The following is a 21005-nucleotide window of genomic DNA, read 5'->3' as shown; positions in this document are numbered from 1 at the left end:
GCAATGAAATTCTCTCTTAAAAGCATTTAAGGCAGCCTTATAATACATAGCACACCCTTTTATCCCACAGTACCTTTGCTTTCCAGCATTTAGTGAGTAGTCATCAACTGCTTTGTCATATATTGTCCTGATGTCGTCCAGGCAGCCATTATCCCCGAACGCTCCCCACTCCGTGTTCACGCACATCCGTCCTTGCTCACCGTCCACCATCTCTATGTTTCTCATCTCTTCCATGTAACAGGCATTGCTGCCAGTTCCTGGAAGAAAATATTAAAATTACTCCGGGTTTGGAACAAAACAACAATAGAACAAGCACGTCAGCCCTGACAAAACCTCCTGAGGGATCTTAAATGCACTTTTTCTGGATGATGAAGTCAAAGTATCATTTGAAACGTCACAAAAAAACCCTCCATTCTTCAATAACCATGAATTGAGGGACAATATTACTGCTGTGGTGCACCAGGCTCAGAGAAGAAGGGGCTCACCCAGGCCAGGTGGGCTGAGGGTCCCACGCTGCAGGGAGGAGTAGCAGTGCGGCATTTTTGGCACACCAACCCTCATGTGCTTCTGAGCCCAAAACCACAGCAAGCAACCAGCTGGATTTTTGAAGTTAGGAACCACCTTCCGCAAAGCCCACAGACCCACAAGATACAGGAGAAAATTTGCCGAACTGAAAACCTCAGCAAGTTCTGAGGCATCGGGCAAAGAAAACCCCAGAGATTTTACCAGCTAATTGCAGGGTATTTTTCAGTTCTTGCTTGGTTTTTTTTCTGATTCATATTGCTCAAATAGTTTCTCCAGCAGGAAGGTTACTTCCATGTTGAAATGATGCCATATCTCATTCTGCTTAGAGGGAATCCTGAGGAGCGTGGCAATTACAAAGCACTCCATGGACACACAAGCACTAGGGAGCAAAGCTTTATCAGCAAATAGAGGCAGCTTTTGCTGCTGTCTGGGGCAAAAGTTTTCCTGAAGTTGCCTACTGCACTCTCATTTAACCCTGCATCACAGATTCTGCACCAATTATATCAGCAAGTCTGGTTTCCTTTGCTTTTTTTTTTTTTTTTTTTAGGGTACTATATCAATAAAGTCTGAGCAAAAATAGATCCTTCCATAGTACTCCCCTGCTGCAGGAGAGCTGAGCCACAGCGCAAGGCTTCGGGGCAAAGTCTGGGCGTGCAGACCGAGACCCAGGCTTGTAGGACCAAGCCAGGCCAAACCCAGTTGTGGACCACCAGCACTGGCCAGCTTCCTAGTGCCAAGTCCCGCCGTCCACAACGAGCTAAGCAAGGGCTGCCTGAAAATGTGGATACCTATTAAATACAGGCTGTCAGACTGACAGGCTTTTAGATGATCCTCCTGTTGCCAGCAGATGAAAAGCAGAGACCTGGTCTCATCAGCGGCAGTTTCCAAAGCACTCAGCAGTGGAGACGCAAAGCATCAGCTCTCCTGGGCAGGAGAGGTGGCACTGGGCAGAGACAAGGCAGTTCAGACAGGGCAGAAGGAGCTGTCAGAGCCCTGGGGCTTTCGCCCTCATTATCCCAGATGTACCCAGGCCATCTCCGACCCCTCACTCTGCGCACAAACATGCTGGCTGGAGACCATATCCGGCAGGGCTGCAGCAGACGTTCCTCAGAGGATGTTCTCAGCACCCCAAGGACACGCCGTCCTTCCAGCAGAGAACTCCGTCCCTGAAAACACACCACTGACGGAGCTGCGCAGACACGGCTTCCTACCCACGCAGCACTGTGCTGACTCATCCTGGATGTTCTCCAGGATGAGAGGAGAACATGTCTGGAGGAGAAATCAGTGGCATTTTGTTTTCCTACAAGCCACCTTGCAACCTGAAGTGTTCTTAAAAGCTCACAGGCGCCTCATCCCCTTCTCTCCCACTGAAAACTCCTTTTTCTGGAGAGCTTTGGGAATCCACACCGCCTCGTGCCACAAGTGTGGCATTTGCAAAGGCACCGGCGGTCGCCTGTGGAATTATTTCAGCTGTCTCACTGCTGGGAAGGGAGCTGTCAGCCGCTTTGTCTGTCAGAGCTTTCCATCACACACAATTTGGGAATTGGGGCTGTGCTTTACAAGTTTATTTTGAGAGACCATGCACTCAGGGGAAGCTGTGGGCTACCTGAACACCTCAGCAGGAAAACTTACAGGCTAAACTAACAGATATTCAGGCGCTGGTGAAGCTACCTGAGCCCACCTTTGCTTGCTCCACAAGCAGCACAGCGCTTTTCCCAAATAAAACAGGCAGAATTTGTTCAGCATTACAGCCCGTGCTTATCGCAACTGATCATGCACAGAACTAAGCTGGCAGCTTGCTTCTGAAGGGATAGCTGTTAATCTCAAAATCTTTCACTCCTGGACACCCTAGCTGTATTTTCAATTAAACCACAGGGATGTCTCCACGAGAATACAGACAGATGCATCGACATGCTGTTTAATAAAAAAGTGCTCAAAAAAAGCAGCTTTAACACATACCCACAATGAGTCCGATCTCACAGTTTGGGTCTTCATAAGCACAAGTCATCATTGTGCCCACCGTGTCATTCACCACGGCCACCACATCCAAGTCAAACTCCTTTGGAAGAGAGAAATAAAACAGTGAGAACTCTGGGTTTGGGGCAACCCCTCACACCAAAGGGGACACGAACAGAGTACGGAATTGGGAACTCCGACACAGCACACTGGAAAGAAACAACTGAATGCACCATATTACAGCAGTGTGGCAGCAAATCCAGTAGTAAAGGTTTTTAAGATCCTCTTTCCACTTGCAGATACAACTTTGCTAAAATTAATGCCCTCCTCAGGCTATGTTTCTTCCCTTCCTAGAAAGATTCAGTTAAGCTGCTTGAGACTTTTTCAAGAATAAGGGTCGGGAGGGGGGAAATCTGTCATTTAGGGTGCACTGAGGTGCATTCCTACAATCATTATATTGAAAATTCCTGCTTTCTCCATGCTCTGATGCAGTGAAAATTGCCACAGGGTTTGAAAGAAGCTTTGCAAGTTCTGCCCAATTTAGAAATTTAAGAGAAAACAAGCAATGAAACAAAATCCCCAGTGTGGCTCATTTTGAGTAGCAATTTTGGTTTGGTGGCTGAACTCTCCCATTTCCACTGCACACCCTCTAGAGCATCCTACGTGGTGGTCAGGCTGCATGCCAGCATCGGAGCCAGTGCAGCCACACGGCCTCGGGGGCTGCTATACCTGAACTTGCTTCAAGGCAAAGACGTTCTGCGCAGGACAGGGGGCAAACAAATCCTGCAAGAGGGAGCCAGCCCGACCCACCTGGTATATCAGGTCTGGAAGGCAGGGAGAAGCAGGAGGAGAAAAAAGAAAACAAAACCAAAAGAAAAATCACCTCTCTTCTTTTAATTCCTTCTCTAAGCAAATACACAACATCTTCTCCCTCGCAGTCTGTAGCTTTGAAGCCTTTTGTCCAATTGAGAAGAATACCCTAAATGGAAAGAAAATCGGTTACCAAGTTTCTTAGTGCACTACAGATTGCCCCCCAAATCCTATAATCCCCTAAGGGACAATTACTGAGTATTTCTATCTAATAACTTCCCTGCATTTGCTCACCTCCCCAGTCCATAAAAGCACAAAATCACAACGCTTGACCCAAGTGACCGCGGGTTATCGCACACCGCAGCTCCAACCCCACGGTCCCAGCAAGCGGCCATGAATATTTATGGCCAGTACGTATGCGGACTCATAGGAGCCCTCAGCCCAAGGGGAAGTACTCCAGCATTCACCAACATGGGTGCTATGTTTTCCTAGACTTCTCTCTTGGTCACACTCCAAAGTGTCCCTGGCTGGACCAAGTCTCCTATCATCAGCAAGATGACAGCACTTTACAGCCACACATTTGAATTTCCTCCTTCCTTACATATGAATATTAATCTTATTTTTGCTAAAACTCCAATGTTATTCTACACACTTGACTTTTCAAATGCTATATATATAGAAAAGTCTCTATGAAAAGGAATATCTCTTTATATATGTGGAATTTGCATCTAAAACATGAATTTGCATTCATGCTTGGCCTCCAAATTTCCACAGCAATGCAACAAATTCAAAAATTAAAAAAAAAAAAAGCATGACAGAAAATAAAAAAAGTGTGACAGAAAATATGTCTGTCTTCAAAAAAGTGCTAAGTAGACAGGAAACTATGAAACTATATAAAAGCAGATTCAAAAGATACTGAGGGACTTACAGCATCCAGGCTGGTCTGCTTGCAAGGGAAGGAAAACGTGAAGCCAAGAGGAAGACGTGCGCCTTTTATCCCCATATAATCCAGGAAGTCAGAAATGCAGGCAACGATGTGATCAAACAGCTTTAAAGAGAAAAGTCATGCATTTGAACTCGTACGTGTTACACGCTCGTAAGAAGGTATTTAAAAAGTAGCAGTGCTGCAAATAGAAACACAAAGACTCACCTCTTCTCCTGTTCCCTGCATCACCTCTATAGGAATGGCATAGATCTTGTTGTGCATCTCAACCGTTCTCCTTTTACCGCTGCGGATTTTCACCAGCAAAACTCTAAAGTTTGTCCCTCCCAGGTCAAGTGCCAGAAAGTCTCCGTTCTCTGTAAAAGAGTATGCGAGTGTATTTAAAGAACCGCAAGCAAAATGGATGGGTTTGGGTTATGAGCTCAGCTGCGGTTTTCTCCCTCACAGGCCTTGGCTTGCTTGCACCCTGGGGCGAGGACACGCGGCCGGGCTGCCAGCAACCGGCACAAGGGCAGTGGAGGCTGCCCTGCCCGAGGCTGAGATTTTCTCCTTTGCACAGCTCAGGAGGCCCCTCTTTCACAGCACCAGATCTGCTCATTCTCCACCAAACCCAAATCCCATCTCTGGGAGCCCATTTTGGGAACCCCACAGCCAAACCGGTGCCCTCGCACCAGGGAGGGCATGCCTCTACCTGTCCCATCCGGCGTGCTGCGGACGAAGGTGGGCAGCATTTTCACTTTGGCAGTCTCATGAGTCTTCTTCTTCAGCCCCGCTTCCATCTCCGCCCTCATCCTCTTCTTCACCTGCAGCAGCTGCTCGTGGGTGAGCTTGAACTCGGCCAGCGTCTCATCGATGAGCCGGTGCTGTTCCGACAGCCGGTACGCCACCGCTGTCACCATCGCCGCTCCCTTCCCGCTGCCACTCTCCGACAGCAGGAACCGCACTTCTGAGTCGGGCACCAAGCGCCGGGTGGTTTTGTGCAAGCGCCGGGCATACCTGTGGGGAGGGAAGGCTGCAAGCCCACCGTCTGCGTTGCCTCCCTCACTGCCCCCAAAATCTATGCTGCCAACACAGACTGACCGTGAGGGGATCAGGGAGCCTCCCAAGTAGGCAAACTGCCAGGGGAAATGTAGTTTTTCTTCCCTACAGCCTATTTTCTCCTGAATTCCTATAAAAAGCCAGCAAAAAGCCGGGCGGAACATCCCCTGAATTCTCATCCCCTGAATCTGACCCTAGATGGGAGAAAGCCCCTGGCTCCAAATCTGCTCCAATCCCCTCCCCGGGGGTCATCAGCTGTCCTGAACTCACTGGTTTAAGTGGTGTGAGGAACCAAAACAGTTCAGAAACAAAAGTTAGCCATGTACATTATCTTAACATACCCTAGACCTGCCCACCTGGAAAAGCTGTCAAAATAGCATTCCTGGAAATTTGTTTGCCAAAATTTCATATTTTTCTTTAACTAAGGATTTTTTTTTTTCAACAAAATAAAGAAAAACTGAAAATGAAACATTAAACATATTTATCCTCTCAAGAGTTTCCTCATAAATGACACTCAGCCCTCCTAGTCAGCTCCAAGGCCAAGGCACGTCCCATACGCTGCGCCTCTGCTCCCCTTTGGTACCCACAGTTAAATCCTGCAGCCGAGACTGGAAACTGACTTGTTATCACCAGTTATTATTTACTAAACAAAAGCCTTTTACCACGTGTGCATAAACCACACCTGCACACTGCCTGTTTCTTCCATTTCTTCACTCTGAACTTGGAAACCCTTGTGCAGGTGCTGCTCTGCAGCTTCTGGAGCTGTTCTTGACACTAAGACTCACACCGAACCATGTTACCAGGACCAGGTACAGAGCAGAAGAGCTCAACTTACTCTCTGATGTCTACGTAAATCTAAACAGCTGTTTGATTAAAAATGTAACTTTCAGGATGGGGAAAAACATGACAAAGCCAGTTTTTAAAAGGTGGAATTGTAAGCACCGATTTTTTTCCCCTCGTTTCCAAATATATCTTCAGAAAAGACTGAAAAAAATAGGCTTCAACACAGTTATTTTCAAAATGGAGATTAATTAAAAATTGAGATCATGGTGCACTAAAGCATGTCTCCTCAAAGCTCCTTCCAAGAGGTCTACTGAGATCCCTTAAGGCATGTACTCAAACTGCTATAGTTTTCACCAATACTGCAGCATCCAGTGACTCAAGAGTTTCAGTTCATTTCTTTGTGGTTTTGTTGGTTTTTTTTAAAATCTCATCTTACTTCTTCAGTTAAAGGCTCCTCTCCTTTCCACAGAGCTTCCCATCTCAGACCAAACCCCCATGCCCACGTTTTGGGTGCCTCGTCTCACACCCAAATTGCGTGCCTGGGTGATGCCTTGGGGTTACAAGCTCGACCCTTTGCAAACCAGAGGCCATGGCAGGCGAAGAGGCGGAGGGACTCGACTCACTGCGGATGCATTTTGTAGAGGGAGCCATCGACCCCCACGGTGGTCCGGAGGCGGCCGACCCCTTTGTTATCCCGCAGCTGGTTGAGGATGGCACCCAGCGTGGAGGCTACCAGGTTGGCCGAGCGGAAGGACACAATGGTGCAGACGTGCTGGACGGCGATGCAGTCCTCGTGGGACGGCTCCACTCCCAGGCGGGTTAAAATTTCTTTGGCTTTGTTCAAACCTTCTTTGCTCCTACAAAGAGAGAGCAGTAAAGAGTTGGGGAGCCACAAAGTGCAGGACAGAGGTGCATCCCACCATGGGTGTCCCTGCCTGGGGTTTGAGAAAGGGGCTAGAAATAAAGTTTCTTAGAAATTCGGACTGGGAAGCTCCATGAGGCTTGAAATAAAATGCTATAAATGTGCATTAATTCATGGATAGAAACAGCTTTCATTTAAAGCCTGGTGCAAACATGCCACCTACAAAACACGCAACTCCAGGTACTACAGCAGCCGCTCTGTGGGCAAGAGTGCTGCCATATGTACCCAAGAGCCTGGCTTCCTTCAGGTGCCTTTCCCACAAGGCAACTGGTACATTCTGTCACTGGAAACCTGTCAAACAATCATCTCTCCAACACACAACACATTTTCGTTGTGCCAGATGGTCAGGCCATCTTGTACCGAGCAAGCTTCGAAAGCACGAAGCACGGGACCGGGACCAGCCCCGTCCCGCAGAGCCGCAGCATCACCCTGATGCTTTGGACTTCAAACAGCTTCTCCTTTCTGGAGCAGGAAGCACCAGCCCCACAATTCAGGCCTGAGCGTACACCTAATCCCACACTTGCTCACTCATAAATTAAGCCCAGTGTGAAAAACAAAACCCTGAGCGAGGGTTGCCTAAGTGATCTCATCCTAATGTGTCTCTTTTCAGACTTTTACAGCCTCACTGAATTTCTGCCTCTTGTTGCTGCGTTTTCCCACATCAGCACCCAGCCTGAAAGCAAAGTTTCTGGCAAAAGTGATCCACGTCCAGCTCGGTCATTTCCCAGACAAAAACACAAGGAGTATATCTTGTCATCACTAACTGCACTCCATACATCTTTTTAAGGACTCTTGCATCTTGCTAGCACGAGCTGGAAATTTGAAGCTGCACGGGGCTGTGCTCCCTACTTATAACCAAAGTGCTTTTTAGTGAGTGAAGTGGGATTTCAGGGCAAATTTTGCTCTTAATCACTGAATTTCCCAATAACTGCATTTTTCTCATTTTTGTTCGACATTCCATTGGTCCATCACGTGGACCTCTGTGGTTAAGATGAATGAGCACACACATTTAATGGAAAGCTGTTCCGATAAGACGGTCTGCAGGGACAGGAGTGAAGCGGGCCAGGGGACAACAGGCATCATAGAAGTTACTGGTTGCTCCCTCGGCGTCGCGCTCGCAATCAACAGCAGTGCCTCTATACACACACACCAAAATCAGCTGCGCTTTGAAAAGAAAAGCCGGCCCAGCGCCTATGGCACAAACTATCCCAGTGATGTGAATTTTAAAAACGTCGGGGGAAGAGCCGGTAAGTACTGACCAAAGGGGTGATGACACCGTAAGAAACCAACTGGCGCATAGCTCAGAGGTCGCCACGTAGCACCCGGCACTGCCTACGAGACTGAATGCTCTGCCTTGTCACGCTTGTTTTCCTTCTGCCCAGCGACCCCGTGGATACAGCAAGGAGCAACGCAAGTATTTGCTGGGAGGCACTAAGCCAGTTCACTCCCGTGTTTAGCTGCAGGGTAGCAACCTCTGAGTTTTTGCGAGGAGCGCGTACCCTGGGTAGCTGCACAGACTGGGAGGCTTTCGCAGTTCCTCTCAACACAAGAAAAAGGGAAAAATCTTGGGGAGGATGGCACTGGCTGCCTGCTGGGAGTTCCCACATGCCAGCTCTGCACCTGCACTGGAGCATGGCAGCCACCCGCAATGCAGCACATCTGCATTGCAACAAGAGATGCTGGAAAATTAACATCCAGAATCACTGTGAAACCCAGGGGGTGAAAAGCGATAGGTACTCACTTTTCTATGGCAGAAACGTGCTTCGTCTCAAACTTCCCTTTGGTGAGCAGCTCAGGGGTGATTCTCCCCTCAAAAAGCAGCCCCTCCTTGGCCATCTTCACCAGGATGAGCCTCACCAGCTCCCCCATGTACATCCCGCTGACCATCTTCTCAAACCTGCAGGAGAGGACAGCAGCAGTCACCCATCCATCCACGGGCAAGACCAGGAGGCAGAGCCCAGCTGTGCCAGGGCACCGCCCAGCCCGGCCTGTGGTTTGCCTCACCATGGGCAAAGCTGAGCTTTCTTGAACGGCTGAATTCATAACACAAGTGGAAAAGGAAGCACGGAGCGGAAAACAAAAGAAGCAAAGCTCACAAAAATAACTGCCTCACTCACAGCTGCTTCCCAGGATTAAGCGATCCACGGTCAATCTCTCGATCGAACTCGGTCCTGATGTCTTCTAGCGAGCCGTCATCTCCAAAGGCCCCCCACTCTGTGTTAATGCACATCCTGCCCTCGTCCCCTTCCACCAGGTCGATGTGCCGCATCTCCTCCATGTAACAGGCGTTGGTGCCGGTGCCTTTAGGGAAAGGACATCAGAAGGTGCTAACCAAAGAGGCCAGGCAAAGGGAGAAAAGCCATGTGCATGCTGCAGCAGCACTGTGCGTTACCAATGATCAAGCCAACTTCGCAACGCTGGTCGTCAAAACCGCAGGTCATCATCGTCCCGACGGTGTCGTTCACAACAGCCATGATATCTGCATCATAGTCCTGATGGAGGAACAAAACGTTACTTGGACCATATGGCTTCTCTGGAAAACATTCCTTCTGTTTATCGTGGGTTTGCTTATATCAAGTAACTTCACAAGGAACAGGAGATAAATAACTTGTCTGAATACCACATCTTCTTATGTATCACCTATTCCGTCTGCCAGTTCCCTATCCCACGTATCCAAGACGACAACAAGAGCAGACTAATGCACCAGGCAAACAATAAAACAGCAGTAGTGTAATTCCAGAGAGCGAAGACGTGCTCTCACATAAACTCCCTTAGGCAGGAAAGAAAAGGGCTACACATGAGGGAGGGAGGAACTCTGCAGTTCAACATCACAGAGTCATTTGATGCAGTTGCTTGAGGAGTCTATCTAGAAAATATTCCCAAGTTATGTATTTCTCACAGAATTCACTTAAAACATTTAGGAGTTTTATTTCAAGTGAAGATTTTAATATAAAAATATAAGCAAATAATGCAATTAAATAAGGTATCCAAATGAATGCACTCATTCCCTTCCAGCTTCTTCAGTGTGTTGTTCTACCTGATACCAAGTCTGACGATAGGAACTGACTACAGTAATGCTGTTCAGTGACAGTAAAACTCAGGTTTGCTTAAGAGCCCACAACTGCCCAAACAGAGCAAATACTGCCCAGTTTCCGATGAATTTGGATGCTGTGTAATCAACACATCACCTGGCTGCAAGCGTTACACAAACCCAAATTCATTCCATCTCACGCTCAGTGCCTTTTTATTTGTTTAAATCAGCAAACTGGTCACCTTCACCCTCTGTAAAATCAGCAGTGAGAAACCGCAGGGAGCAATGCAGCTCACTGAGCCTGACATCCCCCTCTTCTGCTCTGCTCCTCTCCTGCTCCCAAGCAAGGCAGCTGCACAACCCAGCTGAGCCCTGACCAGGAGACAGTTTCTCAGGAACACGATGCGTTGGTATGGCTGAAAAGCCATGGCATTGACACAGCACTTTCTCCGTTTCTGGAGAACCACAAGACAGTAATTCACTTCTGTGCTATGAGGAAAAAAAATTACAGCTTCCACACAGCAACTATAACATTGCTCCCTTTTCCCAGCAAGCGGCAAAACCACACATCTTCACGCAAGAAAGCAGAGCGGCACTGTCACTCAGATCACAGGCTCAAGTCCGTGACGTGAGGGGTGGTCCCTCACAAAGAAAGGCCGCTTTGCTGTGACACAGAGTTAAAAGCAGAATGAAGTCCAATTTACCCCACGTTTCTTGATGGCCCTGTTGAGCAGCTTCACAACATCCGCTCCCTCCACTCCGCTTGCTTTGAAGCGCTTCGTCCAGGTTATCAGAATACCCTGACAAAACAAGAGAGCAATATTCAACAGGATGCCACCATACAACACAAATTGATTTTTTTTTTTTTTCCTTAAAAACAGGATGTTATATTTCAAATGCCCCTTCAGGTCTCTATTCTTATATGATCTAACAACGCAACCTGAGACAACTGGCACCCTTTGATTCTCATTTCAGTAAGCTGAAAGATGGGAAATTGTTTTCCCCTCCCCTTGCCAGAAAATGGTCTGTTTGCATTTTGTATTTTCAGCTCACTCTTCTCCCTGTTACTCCTCGACAGCTTTTCTTGGAAAACCATTTAATCCTTTTGGGCCATGGAAATTGACTGCTTTCAGAAAAAGCTGACTGCGCAGGACTGACTAAAGAGAAGGGATGTGATGTTTGTATGTCCCGGGCTCGGCCGCAGCCAGGATTAGACTGCTGCACATTTGCTGCCCGGAGTCCCCACTGTCCGGGCTCGTTTCACTGCGGGGTTGTGTTTTATGGGTTGAGGCAAATGGAAACACTGGAAATGTAGCAATGTATGGAAAGGAAATGCTGGTACTGAACTCCTTGCCTGCAAACTGTCATGAAGAGCCTGCAAATCCCCCAAGGTACTGACTACATCTGATTTTTTTCTATTTAGATAATACCTAGCTGGTTCAGAGCATTCGGTATATAAGTAAATAATAATAAAAGAAATAAAAGAGCACTGACAGCAGTCAACAGGAAAGACAATTCAAATCAGCTCAGCTTTTCATACTCACCACAACATTCATAGCTATCACAAGAAACTAAAAACCAGAAAAGCTGAAGCCAATAGGCTCAAGCAGCCATTGCCCAGGTGTAGGTTTGCCCACATCTCAGCTGAAAGATCAACTGTGTGTCTTGAGCACGTTCGCCCTCCCAACTGGGAGAGCCACAGGGTACAGAGGGCTCAGGGAAGCTCTTTCCAGACCAGGAGGTATTCTGGTATTCTCCTACGACCAAGCAGCTTTTATCATTCAGGAAACTGGTCAAACCACACTGGCAAAAGTAGCTCCTCTCAGCTGACTGGCTGCTGCACTGGGAGGATTTTTCGCTTCACCAGTGATGGTGCCATGCAGTGCCACCTTGCTACCCTTGGAGAAACCAAGGACCACCCGGCCTCCTTCTGCTCACCAAGCACAAGAAACCAGCAACTGGGCAAGGACAGCCTCACAGAAGCAGCAATCCAGGAACAAATTTGGCCCACAGAATCCAGAAAACCCTATTTTTTCAAACACTCAAAATATGAAAAAAAAAAAAACCTCTCAGAGTCTTATTTTTTGCATGGGTTTTTTTTTAATTAAGAGACACCCTCCGCCATCCCTTACTATCCTCCTCCACTCTTCCACTGCTCATCTCCAAGTCTCCACACATGTCCCTAACCCATCCACATGCTCCCTGCCTGCTCCTTCCCCACACAAAGATGATTTCATCCCAGCTTGTTTGAGCAAACCAGCCTGCAAACAAGCGTCTTTCATCATGCAGCTAAACAAATTTTCTCAAGGGCAACTCAGCTTCACAACCACATCCCCAGCGTGACTCTGCTGCGGTCAGGAGCCTGAGCCTTACCCATGCACCGCAGCCAGATTGGAGAGCTGCACCAAAATCAACTCGTCTCTTCGTGACTAATGCAGGAAAAGGCAGCTCTCCGCTCGTAACTACATTCAGGCCCTAAGTTAGTAAGCACCCTTGGTTTCAGCTCTCAGCGTTGCTGAAGAAGTATGAAATGTAGTAAAAAACTGCCTCACTCAGCCTTCCTCAGCACCAACATCTGGGCAGCTGTTGCACCAGGCAAACCTAGAGACCCACGAGCTCGAAAAGCAGGTCATGCTTTCCCAGCGCACCCTCTTCATGTTTTGTGCGGATTTAACTTTCCTGCATTAATCTGCTACGCCATTGCCATAGCAACGCTGTAGCAGGAGGCTGCTGAGTCATTTGGGATATAATGAGCAAAAGATGGAAAACATCATAGCATCCTTGTCATGGGGATCTCCTCGGTCACTTCATCTAATGCTGGATGCCAGTGGTGTGGCTCAGCACCACCGCTCAGGGAGGGAGATCCTGATCCCCATTGGTGCGGGCGCTTGCAAAGTTCAGCAAAATCTAAGCAAATCCTGCTGGGATGGGTCCTTCCCAGTTACACCCCATGGAGAGGTGAAAAGGGCTGCATGGGAGGCAGGAAAAACCACCGCCGTGTTTACAGGGTAAACCGTAATAGCGAGCTGCTCACGCAGAGGCAGTGCGAAACATCAGATGCCTCTTCGTCATCTGTTAACCAGCTCTTTCAGACAGAAGCATAAACACAAACATGAAGTCCGACAGTGCAGCGTAACCCTCATTTATCCTGAAAATGAGACCTGTCTGGGATACTGCTTTCACAGCAGGGCTTTAATAACACGGTAGCTCTCGCGCGTATTAAGAAAATGGTGAAATCTTCTTACCTCATCTAGCTTGGATTGTCGACACGGGAAAGAAAACGTAAACCCGACTGGTAGTTTCTTGTCTTTGATTTGTTGTTTCTCCATAAAATCTCCTAGGCACTCAGCAACATGATCAAAAAGCTATAAGAAAATAAAGAGCATAAAACCATCACAATCAGAAATACAGTTTTGGGGAGAAAATATTTCAATTGCATATGAAAACTGTACTGGGTGAGGGGAAAGGGGAAAATATCTGCTCCAAACTTTTGAAGATATATAAACGACATAGCGATGAAAACTCTCAGGCGGTGTATATTAACACTTTCATAATTAATAAATTATGAAATACATTGTCCTTTTACACATCTAATTCCGCATGGCATCTTTTACATCCATATAAAAGCGCTTTTCCTGAAACAAGGCTCTCAAGCCTGCCATAACCCTTCCACTTAACATTTCATAAGGGCACAAATATTCTTTTAACCTTTCAATACCAGGAAGGAGCATCTCAAAAGAACATTGGGGATCCGGTCCCACAGGAGGCCGGTCCCACAGGAGGCTGAGCACTTTTACAGGGATGCAGAGAAGATAACCTCTGCTTCACTGAAGCGCTGCTGACAGCAGAGAACCGAGCACTTCGCAGGAGCCACCCAGAAAGACATAATCTCTCAAATCTATTCCTAAAGCACACAGCAAACAAACAAAAAGGAAACCCAGGGGATTCACTCAAATATTTCACATGCTCTGAGAAACAACCCAAAACAGGAACATTTCCTGCATTTTTAAAAATGCTGATCTATGCGGGCAGCCTGCACCAGGCTTGTGGGTACCAGTTCCACCCGGATGCCTCGATGGCACCCTGTGACGATAGCACCATGCGTCCCCGCCAGCCAGGCCAGGAGCCAGACAGCATGTGGGCAGGAAGGCAAGGAATGTCTCTCACACCGAGCTATTTGGAAAGCCCCTCAGGTCGATCGCGACGCTCAAAGCGGAAATCAAGCCCTAGCAATTGAAACGACAAAAAACACACTTTTGTATCTACCAACACCAAAAAGCCAGACACGCCTTGAACTGATCCGTACCACAAATGGACGTCAAACTACGGACAAGTCAGTGCCTGCCCCAGAAGATAACTGTGCTTCACATTTTAACTCTCTGGAAAGAAAAAAAAAAAAACAACCAAAAAAACACACACCCCAAACCCTCCTCCCCCACCCATCTACAGCATTAATGCGACAAGGCCAGGAAAACTGCCCAGAAGACTGGGGATAATTGGGAGGGAGCACAAAAAGATATTTGTTGGTTGCAATTAGCCTGTGCAGCTTTATTAAGAACAATGTATGGCATCTCGGAGAGATGGGAAAGTACTAGACAGCCTGCAGCAATTACAAAAAACGAAGAGGAATATTTTTGCCATTTGAAGCAGGTCGAGAAGCGGTGTGTGTGACATTACAAATTAACGGGACACCTTAATCCCATTCCTACAATTAGGTCAGATTTGATTAAGCAGAAGTACAGTAGTTTCCCAGGGAAAACGTCACCAATTCATTGTCCTGGGCAAATCAAGGACGTTTCACTGAGCGCACGTGGCGAAACGGCATGGGAAAGCAACGGACGCCACCGCGCTTCTGTAAACCTACTTCCAGATGAGGGAGAGAGGAAAAGGAGTTATGAAAAGAAGAACCGTAGTTAAGGAATAAAATATGACAGCTTCTCCAGGAGGGTCGCAGAAATACCAGGAGCGTACGTTTTTAATACGCTTTCCATCTGAAAGTATCTTGCTAAATACTCAATCCTACTAAACTTTCAGCTGCTCCCAAGATTACAAACAATAACCTGGGGCCAAGCTCAAACCCCTCAGGAATTCGGAGAGCAGGAAGCAGAAATATTGACTGTGGCTGTTCCTGTAAAAATCCCTCTCATGCAATGAACCACAATCTCATAGAGGAGAGATGGGACCCATTCTGTAAGTCCGACTGCAAAAGATCCCTGGGCATTCCCGATGCGCTCCGGAACATCTACGCACGTGCTGGTGTTTGCCCGCGCAGCCCTGGCACGGCCTGCCGAAGCTCGCCTCTGTGAGTTAACACCGACGCTTGCTGCCAGCAAGGCGCCGAGAATCATTAGGGCTCCGGGGCTTGCAGCCGGGCGCGCAAGCGTAACCCGCGCGGGCAAACACGGTTAACTATTAGCCACCTTCTTGACCCTACAGTAGCAGCGTCACAGTCTGGCTGTGCTACTGTTTTTAATAAAGCGCAGGGGGAAGGCACTGCTCAAAAGGAGAAAAGAGAGAAGCATTTATTAATTTTGCTACCAATGATGGTCGTAAGATTTTTCCTAAGGAGACTCAAGGAAGCATCTGCATGTGCCTGTGCCCATATCAACATCGAAACCTTACAAACGCCAAATAACTCTGACAGGACAGTAGAGGCAACATTACAAACTTCCTGTGGATTTCCTTAAAGTAGGGCAGGCAGATTGAGGAAAAAGCCAAACTTCCATCCACACACAGGTGTGCGGTAGGGAACAGCGTGAGCCCAATATTTAATGTCAAAGAGACAGAGCGAATGCCACAGCCAAGAGGAAAGGACCAGTCGGGTTTTACACCCTTATAGATCTGAAGCGATACAACCAGGAGACGCTGAGCAATACGATATCAGGCCTCATTACTTCCTCTGGCCATGAAGTTGCCTGCTCAGGTTGGGCTCCAGAAAGTCTCCACAAGGATGCATGTGGCTGGCAGCCAGAGGACTTTGGCAAGCGACTGGAGATCTGAGCTCAGGCTCAAGCCCCTGAATGGGGAAGATTTAAGGAGCAAGGAAACGTCAGCTTCAGATCGGGAGAACAGCCACGAATCCATAACCTACCTCCAGAGGCGGCAGAACACAAAAAGCAATGCCAAAATCAAGCATCAGGCACACTCCCATTCATTGAGTTGATATGGAAGACAGGCTTCTTACAAATTTTAGACCTGCTATTACACTGCTGAAGTCAATGAGAGTTTTGCCCTTGACTTTCATAGGAAACTGTCTCCGACTGGCAAAGCTGTCAGCCCGTGCCTGACAGATGGGCAAAAATAGAAGTTTGAATGCAATGAAGTAGAAAATATCAAAATGAACCACGCTAGTGAGGCATGAAGCCATAAATCACAATCCCTTCAATAAGCTGATTATGTATTAGGCTTTAGGAGTATAACTCATTGAAGTCAATGACACAGCTTGCTGAAAAACATCTTAGTAGCCTACCCTGCACGGGCAGTTCAGTTCAAGTATTCCACTAATCTGGCTCGGAGATTTCGGAGAACCTCAACCCTACGCATCAGTCGCAAGCACCAAATCATCACCTGCCAGCACGTCTCCCAGGCATCCACCATGCTTCCCCATGGAGTCTCACAGCAAGTGTTTTACTCCTGGCTGGATATCGTCATGCGACAACTTCGAACCTGGATGCAATTCTAATGGTGCTTCCAGATCTCTTCTTTCTCTGGTACTTAAATATTGGGCACAACTGTTCCCCCAGGGTCAGTGGAAGCCTTGCTCGCCTCTTTTCAGTTTAAAAGCCATGACAAAGCCTATCAGCCTGAGCTCCGCGCTGCCAGTTCCCGACAGTAAAACAGCCTTCAGATATTTACAAATTAAAATGTAAACACAACAAAGCCCTGGAAGGAATGCAGACCTGTTGTCTGCCTTCCCGGCTTCTCCTTACCACCCTTGTCACGTCTCCATCAAGCCTCACCCGAAGTCAGCCTGCCTTGCCTCCCCGGGACAGACGCTTGTCCCCTGGGTGCCCGCGCAGCCCTGATGTTTGTACGTCTCCAGCTCCGACATCCTTTGACAGACAAGCGACCTCCCACTCGACCTCCACCAGCAACAGGCAGCTTAGCTGAGCCCCCCTCCAAAACCGCTCCCTCAGAAGCCGCTGCATGGCCTTTTGGCCAGATACAAAGTAATAACGTTAGGAAGTCTTTACATTAAAGGTATTTTATTGCTGCGGTTCAGATGTCACAGCAACGCTTCTGTCAGTGCTACTTACAAGCCAGGATTGCCATCTCACAGTCACTATTGCGTAAGAAGGCAGCAGCAGTTATGAGAAGCATACATTAAGGGCATTAATGTGGCTACAGAAAATACATTAAGGGTAGAAATGCTGTTTGCATAATTTTTCTCTTTTTCTTCTTTTGTTTACGCCTCTGAAACAAGATATAAGTTTCCTGCAAGGCTCTTATACTCCTAAATAGCACCTTATTCTAGTAAAAAGTGTAAAAAATCTTGCTGTTTCCAACAATGAAAATTACCTGTTTTGTCTTGCACTGACACAGAGACAAATCTGTCAGTAAAATAGTCATTGTAATCCACTTCCTGATGTTAAAAAGAAAACAAACTCTTCCAAAGCACCAATTTCAAATCCAAGTAAATGGATCCAAACTTTTTCTACTCTTGGAACACAGGAGATTAAAAATCCTATCATTTATCCAGCAAAAATTAAGCTGAGGTTGTGCCAAAACTTTCTATCAGCTCCTTGTAATTTTTCCGATGTACTTCTACTCCTCACGAATGCTGAGTTGCTCAGGCTGCCAGGGCAGATCTGTGGCTGTCATGGGTATTTCTATCCCTCATCTAACATTACCATTGCAGGGTTGGCCGTGCTTATTGCTTACAAAGACTAAATTGTCTTCCTCCTCTCTACTCCTACCTGTGCAAAGTAAGTTTACTATAAAAGTCGGAATTTTTACTTCCAGGCCGTTTTTTTTTCCTTAACTCAGCCAAAAGTCTCCCACACAATGACAGCAGATTTACAGCACCCATGCATGCTCTAACAACTAACTACTACTTACTAATTGCTATTAACATCCACTAACTACTGCCTATTTATATTTTCAGTATCAACAAAGACCTGTAGTCGAGTCCGCGCATGCCGTAGGTGCAACTGTTAAGATGCTAAGGTCATTGACAGGAGTGTTTTTCTAAAACGGCGGTGTGAAAGCCACTAATCTTTAGAGAGGTGTCCCAAAGAAGAGGTGCTTACCCGCGTCCCGCTGCCGTGCATGATATCTTCAGGTGTATTATAAATTTCGCTCTCCATTTGTACCGTCTGCTTTTTTTCATGTGATACCTTCACCCGCAGAATTCGGAAATAAGAACCGCCAAGATCCAGTGCAATGAAATCTCCTTTCTCTATGTGGAAAACAAGACACAAGTGATTAAAAACTGTACGCAGCACAAACCTGGGAAACATCAGGCTCTATTAAGCGTAACGCATAGGCAAATGCCCAGTGCCTATGGCAAGGAAGTTCCAGCTGCACGGCATCCACACGTAGCATCAACCCGATTCCCTACAATTTAACATGAAGTTGGTGCGACGGCAACACCGACCATGATTGATCCCCAGGCAACTGCAATGAGTGTTGATCCAAAAAGAAGGGACTAACAGTGGGCAGACTATATCCAGATCTCAGGAGGAAGCTCACAGAGCAAAGATGTCAGGAGAAAGCCAAAAAGATGTTGAAAACAGAGACCGTAAAATGAAGGGATGCCAGACCACTCGTGAGCAGAATTTTGCTGTAAGTGAACCTGTGTTATTTTGGCAAATGACTAGCAAACAGTGGCTGGATTGTGCACTACTCCAAAATCAACAAATTACAGATATAGTTAAAGCAGGAACCACTTACTTCAGGCCCAGAAGCAGAGATTCACTGCGAACTGCAGTCAGGTAACACAAGTCAGGAACAATAGTCCAAAAAAATCACGGAGTGGCCCCGCACTGATGCAAGAGTTACTCGGAACTTGTGATTCCTTGCACAGAGCTCCTAAATACCTCCCCAGGAACCAGGGCAATAGTTAGGATACCTCCATCTCCCTCTGTCCTGGAGAGGGATTTGGATTTCAAATGCCTGAGGCCAAATCCTCTACCTGCCCCCCCCACCTCCACAGACAGGAGGGTGTAATTCAGGCAACAGAGATGCATGGTCTGGCTATTTGAGGAATGACACTTCCAGCACTCCCTGGAGAGCAAGGCAAATATATTTGACTGAACCGCTTCTGCTATCTCACCTTATCAAAGAGGGAGCAAACAAAGACGCGATCGTGAGGCTCTTTGCAAGCACCCGCGTCTGCGCACGGCATCCCCGGGCTAACCGAGGCTGCTCGGAAGGCAGTGAAGCAGAGGCGCCCGGCACTTTCTCATCCCGGTTTCTGCATCGATTTGGGCTTTTCTGTATGTCAGAAGCACCCCACGCCACGGCGGGACGAGCTGCCTCCCCAGCATCCTGCACCACTGACGTGTATTGCCAGTCCCACCCTGCAGCGCTCTTCGGCCTCTTTTCATTCTGCCTTCCAACTTTAAACCATGGCTTTGGGAAGGCCGTTCCCAACATCACGTTTTTTCCATTTCTACCTAAATTCAGTGTGCAAAGACTTGTAGCAGTTGGGAAAACCAGTACCTTTTGATGTGTTACCTCAAACTTCAACTCAGCTCTCAGAGCCTTCTGACCTCAGCGCTGCCACCAAAATACCAGGTATGCATACAGAAAAACATAGCAAAATGACAGCTGGAGCCCAGAACTCCTATCCATCCTCCTAATTTTACTGCATCGCAGTGCAACTTTTTCCGTCTTGCTGCTTAAGACACGGAGAAGACTCATTCTGGCAAACTCAGTTTGCCAAAATACAGATCTTGCAGCACTTCCCTACCTGTTTCTGAACAGCGTGGCTTTAAACACCGCTTGGCTCCAGTACGAACGTCACTTAAAACGTGAGCTTATCCCAACCGTAGATGCAGTTCCCTTTATCAGGTTCAGCGTAACAAATCGAGTAACTCGTAACCCCCTTCATACCGCAATGAGACCAGAAGTCAAACATTTACACCACAAGTATCTCATTAAGCCAAATACCCAAATAAGCTTTATCGTACGAGTACCATTTGTCGAATGCAAGACATTACCTCCAATAAATAATGGCAAAGTCAACACTGGACCAGATGGCCCTTTTTCAAGCCTAAACGCACCTTAGTATGTACCTCAAACAAATACCCACTTCAGAAATGTCTTCCCTGGCAGTAAATTAACAGATTAGCGTGTTTGATTTCCAACACCATCAAGCTCATAACAAGGTAAAATTTATTAAGAATTATCCTTTCCAGTTAAAAAGAAAAATTAACTCTGACCTAGAGCGTAAAGCTTTCTGTATGCAAAGTAGCAATTTTTGTTTCCGTGTACTTTAGGAATTAAACCCAAGTAGCATCATCTATGCCTTATAACACCAAGGTGCAATCAAATCTACTGTAAACTAATTTAGGAAGATCCTTTGAAAGCATTTTGAATCAGCTTGAGATACCGTTCTGGGCACTCTGGAGAAAAAACTTTGTGGCTTTCATAAATTAAACAACTCTGAATGAAGAAAAAAAAAAAAAAAACAGCGAACACCAACGACTCCAGAGTCTCAAAAATTACCACTGAAAAGCTCCTTGTTAATAAAGTACACAAGCACAGATCTGAAACTAAACAGCAGTATTTTTCTGAACAGTCAGCTCTCATAATAATAATCAGACCCAGAGGAAAGAGCTTACCAGGCAGTAATTAGAGACAGGCCAGAGAAAAGGGCAGGCTTTCAGCCTCTGGCTGTTACGGAGGGACAGCTGAAGGCAGAAATTGCCGTCGGCCGGGTGCCGAACCCACGCTTTGGGGGCACAGCAACACGCAGGCACCCGTGAGAGTTTTGGGGGAAGAGGGAAGGAGGCTTCGTGCCTGCCCTGGCCGCATCCGTACCAGACGTGGCA

At 47.1% G+C, this 21005-nt stretch overlaps 1 protein-coding gene across 2 annotated transcripts in view; it reads right to left on the bottom strand.

The window, feature by feature from the left end:
- HK1 (hexokinase 1) overlaps positions 1–21005 on the bottom strand; it is a 42716-nt gene that overhangs the window by 6150 nt on the left and 15561 nt on the right. For both annotated transcript variants that reach the window (XM_086752218.1, XM_086752219.1), the window contains exons 3-15: positions 18258–18406; positions 13254–13373; positions 10713–10808; positions 9370–9469; positions 9095–9278; positions 8719–8874; positions 6679–6912; positions 4926–5230; positions 4442–4590; positions 4220–4339; positions 3365–3460; positions 2485–2584; positions 74–257 (exon numbers count right to left, since the gene is read on the bottom strand). In XM_086752218.1, the coding sequence (XP_086608344.1) occupies positions 74–257; positions 2485–2584; positions 3365–3460; positions 4220–4339; positions 4442–4590; positions 4926–5230; positions 6679–6912; positions 8719–8874; positions 9095–9278; positions 9370–9469; positions 10713–10808; positions 13254–13373; positions 18258–18406 (1993 nt within the window). The remainder of the gene's footprint in view (positions 1–73; positions 258–2484; positions 2585–3364; positions 3461–4219; positions 4340–4441; positions 4591–4925; positions 5231–6678; positions 6913–8718; positions 8875–9094; positions 9279–9369; positions 9470–10712; positions 10809–13253; positions 13374–18257; positions 18407–21005) is intronic.

The sequence above is a fragment of the Chlamydotis macqueenii genome, chromosome 7 (genome assembly GCF_036417535.1).
Source record: "Chlamydotis macqueenii isolate bChlMac1 chromosome 7, bChlMac1.mat, whole genome shotgun sequence".
NCBI lineage: Eukaryota > Metazoa > Chordata > Aves > Otidiformes > Otididae > Chlamydotis > Chlamydotis macqueenii.
The sequence above is the reverse complement of the archived record's forward strand: the minus strand, read 5'-3'. Positions and strand labels throughout refer to the sequence as shown.